At 36.5% G+C, this 5,968-nt stretch overlaps 1 protein-coding gene across 1 annotated transcript; it reads right to left on the bottom strand.

The window, feature by feature from the left end:
* Nucleotides 1–1,772: 1,772 nt before the first annotated feature.
* On the bottom strand, nucleotides 1,773–3,123 carry LOC131163861 (uncharacterized). The gene is made up of 2 exons (XM_058120667.1): nucleotides 2,497–3,123; nucleotides 1,773–2,367 (listed from the first exon to the last, which is right to left on the bottom strand). Exons 1-2 carry the CDS (start codon nucleotides 2,918–2,920, stop codon nucleotides 1,901–1,903), a joined length of 891 nt encoding a protein of 296 aa, XP_057976650.1. The 5' UTR covers nucleotides 2,921–3,123; the 3' UTR covers nucleotides 1,773–1,900.
* Nucleotides 3,124–5,968: the final 2,845 nt, after the last annotated feature.

Here is a 5,968-nt window from a genome sequence, read left to right as displayed (position 1 = left end):
CGTTGATTGTTCAATACAAATTCCGGAAACCATAAAGGAGTATCTTTATGGTTAACACCCAAGACTTATTAATTGAAAGTTTATTTAAATTTCGAGTTTTTGGAAGAGTGTTGGAAATTTATATTGTGTTTCATATTGAGAAATCAAGTTCACTAATACAGATATTTTTTCAGCTATATACTTAAACTTTACTTTGATTTACTTAAGTGCTGAATCTTTGAAGCATTTCTGAATTCATTCTACATTATGAATTTTGTTTTGGTTATCTTGGTTGAATTGAATTAAATTACTGAAAGGGATTCAAATTGGTATATTTATTCATAAAGGTTTATAACTAAATAAATTTCCGCTGAACTTGTGATTGAAAATCAATTTTGTATATGTGGTTGCTGAACTTAAAACAAGTTGAGAAAAAATCAATTAAAGAAGGTATAAATAAATTTTAAAAACTCAATTCACCCCCTCTTGGGAATACACCTTTCTTTTCAAAATTCATAATGTAATAGGGAGTGTTTGAGGTAGAAACTATTGTAACTCTTGCGGTATTGTTTCACACATGTTTATTGAGTAAGAATTGAGAAAGTTGCATGTGCATACTAGTTCGTAAGAGTACATAAGATATCACTAAGTCATAAGTTCAGTACTTACAAGCTTTCAGAGTCAAAACAAAGAGTTTTATAAAAATATCTTTTACTCAAATGTATTTTAACATGGGACAAGTTTTAAATCATATTTGTGTTGTAATCTTTTAAAGACTTGGTCTTGGTTGGGTTTAAACCTCTTTCATATACTTTAAAACCAATTTAATGAAGAAACAGGACAAATCGTTGACGGTTTGACTCAGGTGCATCAACAGTTTCAGGCAGTATGTTGATTGGATTTTGTTCTAAAGGAAACCGTCCACGGTTTTGGAGAATCCATCGACTTTTTGTGTAGGGATTCTACACCCAATGACTATAAATAACTAGTTTTCAAAGTATTAAATCAATTTATTAAGTCAACAACCATAAAACGGTTAGTAGTCCAAATTGCCTATAAATATAAGTCCAAAAACTTATTTAAAGATTGATTTTTGGTAATCATATATTATTTGCAAGCACACTTTAATTAGTTTATCATTTTGTGCTCAACTTCTCTCTTATTCTTCAACCTTAGTGTGATACTTTACTTTGAGAGAGTTGTGTAAGGATTTTATTGTATCAAATATCAACTCATTCAAGAAGCATTGTATTTGTAAATCATTTTCTTCCATTTGTTGTAAAAAGGGTTTTTGGTGAACCTTACTAAAAGACTCTTGGTGAGCGAAAGAGATTTGTTCCCGCAATGTAAAGACTACTCTGCTAGTGAAGGAGTTATATTAGTGGATTGTAGAAACCTTAGGTGTGACTCAAGGCGTGGACATAGGTAAGGAACCGAACCACATTAACATCGGTGTCAAGCTTTTCTTCTCTATATTCTTTAATTTATATCTTACGCATTGTTTTCATTTTATATATTGTGATATAATCATTTGTATCTTATCGAGATTTTATATTTTGTAGAGAAAAATAAAAATATGCAAAAGAGTTTATTTACCTCCTCGCTAGATTTGACTTAAAGACGAACAAAAATTATTACCAAAATCAAATTTTTTTAAAAGAAGATTTTTACTAAATAGTAGACGTAAGATTCAAGCCAAAACTTGATGTCTAACTTTAGTGTGATGTACTTTCAAATACACTGAGAGTGAGAAAAAAATATATTTTTTCTACCTTATTTTGTATGAATATAAATTTTAATAAAATATAATATAAAATTATATTTAATTTATTTTAAATTTACACAAACAAATTTAAATGATTCCTATCACTACCTTAATTAATTTTCATTCAAGGCTGGCTGCCAAATGCCCAACTCTCACTCAATTGAACCCTTTCCTCCCAAAACCATCTCTGCAGTAATAAGGTACCCCCGCCGCCGGCGAGGCCTCGAAGCCCACAGATCGCTTCACCGCAGAAGTGTCTTCGGATTCCGGAGACTTTCTGGACGGAAGGGGGTTAGTCGTCCGCTTGACTGGACCAGACCACTTGGATTGCATGTACCCATTTCTTCTCCAGGGCGGCACGTGCGTGTCCGCGCTCTTCATGGACTCTCGGATCGCCGTGCACATCAGCTTCACAACGCGCTTGAGATCATCTGCTTCGCCGACGAAGATGGTGGGGAAGAGGTTGAGCATCGCGGTGTACTGGCTCGTCGGCCGGGCTATGTCGAATTCTCCAGCGAGAAGGGCTTCGACGATATATCGCTTTTCGGAGGCATTTACGTCGATGTACTCGTAGGTTCCCGCCGGGAACCGGCTGGTTTTTTCCCACCTTGATTTGCAAAGACCTTTGGAGATGACAAGAAGGATCGTTAAATTTTTAACAATGTGTTTCATAATTTGGCATAGATTGATTATACATAAAATTCTCAATTTAAAAAAGTTCAGTTTACAGTGAATGAAAAAAAGCGACTCACCGGCATCGAAGCCCCTATCGCGCAACCGAGCCATTAACCGGCGCTTAAAGTCCGGCGACGAGCTCCCTCCCACGTACCGGAAAGCAAGCTCTACCTCCGCCCTAAGCTTTCTCCGCGCATCTTCGTCGAGTCCCGACACCTCGAGCCCCAGCAGACTCCGCAAAATCCCGGTCCTCTCGGAGTCAGACCAACAATCACCGCCGCCACGCTCCGATTCAAACTCCTCCCTCTCCAATTTCTCCATTCCATCCGCCTCTCGATCTCCTCCGTCCGCCCCATTGTCCCTCTCAATAAACGAATTGATCAGATCGGAGAGATCGACGGCCGGCGAGTGCTCGCTGCCGCTGCTCTCGCACACCCGCCCACGCGCCTCCTCGTCCATCGCCGCCATCACTCGCTTGAACCTCACCGGGATTTTCACCATCGTCGATCAGTCGATCCCAAAACTCTTTCTGCGGAATTGTAAAAACGCTCTGCTGCTTATATGAGTTGAAATAATGTTGCGATGGTGACGACATTGTGTGATGAAGTGAGGACATTGGAGCGGACGGCAGAGATCGACTGGTGGGGTCGGGTGGACGTGGAAACTCGAGAAGCGGATGATAATTTGACTCCCTGGAAATTTAGCTGCCATCTTGGGAGGATGAAACGGGCTGGTTTTATGGACAGGATACAGAGGATATATTTGATTAATTCGGAATTAGAACAATTATGATGGGGTTATTAGCGGTATGGGTTGCTGTTAAAAGAGGTGGGAGTTAGTCAGAAATTAATTACATTATATTTCATTCTATTCTTACGTACTAAATAAATCATGAAATCATGGGATCATATATGATTTATATTGTATTTGAAGATATAAATAATGAGAATAGAAGGCATCCTTACGTCACGAGGCCCTCAGCTTTGTAAGGTTGGGATTTTATTTTATTTTTTTATCACAAAAAATTTTAAACTATAGGAACCCCTCAACCCCTAAGCATCACCAAATCGAAGGATGACGTGACCAATTGCACAAGTCTCTCTAGATAAAACAAAATATAATTATTGTGTGAAATCAAACCCAAGATTTTTCCCTATCACAAAAATTTGTAACCCGCTCATGTCCACTTAAATCAACCTTTTATATTGTATTTTACTCAAGTTTACATAAATTTAAATCTGAACTTATAACCTTAGCCCAAATATAATAAGATAGCATCTTCTTGTTGATTTGTTCAACAATAGGATTGGAGTATTTGCGAATTTGCTTTTACTAACTTTTTGAACTACTTTTACATGATAAAATGTTTTTTTTTTTTTTTTGATAATGTAATTCATATAAAATTTGTTCTTAATTACTACCTTACATTTTAATTCTTAGATTAACTCAAAATTATATGCATTTGAATAATTAATAAAGATTATGTATGCTTTAAGATCCTTTAGCACATATATGATTGCCAAATTATCAATAATCATAAATATTTTTAAAAGATGCATATATTTGACATAATTGATCCTATGGAGTAACTACCATAAGATTGGTCCCCCTTCATTTTACTCATGTAAAAGGATAAGTATGTGTTGCAACGTTCCGGAAAAGGAATCCAGAATGGTGAGAGATAATAGATTTTGAATTTTGAAATGGAATCGCCACTAACTTGTTCTTTATCTTAGTGCGGTTAGAACACCTCATCTTAGTTTGCTTAACTAGAATCGAGATCGGGAGTTCGGTTATACGAGGGGAAAGTACTAGTACCCCCTACACACCCGTTCTACGAACGGTACCTAATTAGTTATGAATTATCCCTGAATTGAATTTTGATGGTTTTTAATTAATTCCTATAAAATAAACAAACAAATAAATAAATAAATAAAATCAAAGTGCGATTTAGGAATGTCTAATAAAACTGTCAAATGAGGGATCCTTTTAGATATATCATCTGTCAAAGCTGACACAAGTGAGGTTTAAAAATACCTACATTGTAATGACCCAAAAATTACACCATTTTTTTAATTACTTTGATACCTCTGTAATACCTACTATAACATCTCAGGCCCCAGATGAGCACTGAGGTATTCCTGTACACAAATTGGCACACATATGCAGCGAAAAACATAAAGTCATACACTCATATTTACAATACCGGAATTCAGTGTTTCCAAACCATACATACATATTTACACATCACTCCAGTATCATCTGCTCAAAAATACAATCCACTGAATACACTCACCCTATAAATAGGGCAGTACAAAAGATATCTCTATCTACGAGCCTGATCTGCTCACCTAACTGAATCACCTGAAAAATGTTAAATCACTGGGATGAGATAACGTTTAGTAAGAGGAAATATGTTATTACTAATGTAACGACTCAAATAAAATGGTAGTTAAATAATAAAAGAAAATGGATATGGATATGGAAACCGGAAACAGAATGAAGAGAATTCATCGACGAACACAGGGGCTTGTCGACGAGAAAATACCGACAGGGGTTCTGAGGCAGCCTGAATTTCGTCGACGAATACAGGGTCTCATCGATGAAATTTGTGAAGGACTTGTCGATGAAGAATGGGCTCGTCCACGAAATCCTCTGTTTTATATATACAAAAATCCGGATAATTTAAGCTTCTTAAAGAAGCTAACACACTCTCTCTCTCTCCCCCCCCCCCCCCTTCAGCTCACCCTTTCTCTCTCTCTCTCTCTTCGTTTTTGGGCTATTTTTACACCAGATCAACAATCCGATGTCACCACGACGCTCCTGGAGGAGTTCTCTCCAAATCTACTGGAGCGAATCGTGGAAGAAAGTTAGTTGAAAATCATCCCAAAGTTGAGGTAAGGCTTTTTAAGCCATATTTAGTCTTGTGCTAGTTATAAGAAATGTTGTGCGCATGAAAATACTAAAGTTTAATACTGAGAGTTTTCTTTTCCAGGGGTGTTGATTGGGAACGTTGGAAATCCTCCCTAAGTTGAGGTAAGGCTTTTAAGCCTAATTTGGCTTAGTGATAGTTATAGAAAATGTTGTACGTACGAAAATACTAAACTTTAGTTCTTGTGAATTTCATTTTCAGGGTATTGAGTCGGAAACCTTGCGGGTGTAGGGAGGAGTTTCTTAGGGGCTGTTCAGGAATCGGGTAAGGGGATAAACTAAGCTAGTTTCTGTTTTTGAGAAAATGCTTATATATATATATATATATATATATATATATATCATTTGATTTATGGAAAATGTATATGTTTATATATATGTTTTATATTTGCAAAATAATGTGAAAATGATCGTATGTTGAATATGTAGAAAATCTGTTGTGTGGCATGAGTAAAATGTTGGGAAATACTGTTTTCTGGGAATGTGGATGGTATGAATTTTTATGATGGAAAACCAGTATACGGGTCGAGATATTTTTTTTTATATATATGTGACTTGCCAGCGTACGGGCTGTGCTATGTGGATATGTTTGCCGGCGTACGGGCCGTGCTATGTGGA

Source organism: Malania oleifera, chromosome 1 (assembly GCF_029873635.1).
Source record: "Malania oleifera isolate guangnan ecotype guangnan chromosome 1, ASM2987363v1, whole genome shotgun sequence".
In the NCBI taxonomy this organism is placed as follows: Eukaryota; Viridiplantae; Streptophyta; class Magnoliopsida; order Santalales; family Ximeniaceae; genus Malania; species Malania oleifera.
This window is presented reverse-complemented; position numbering and strand designations above follow the sequence as displayed.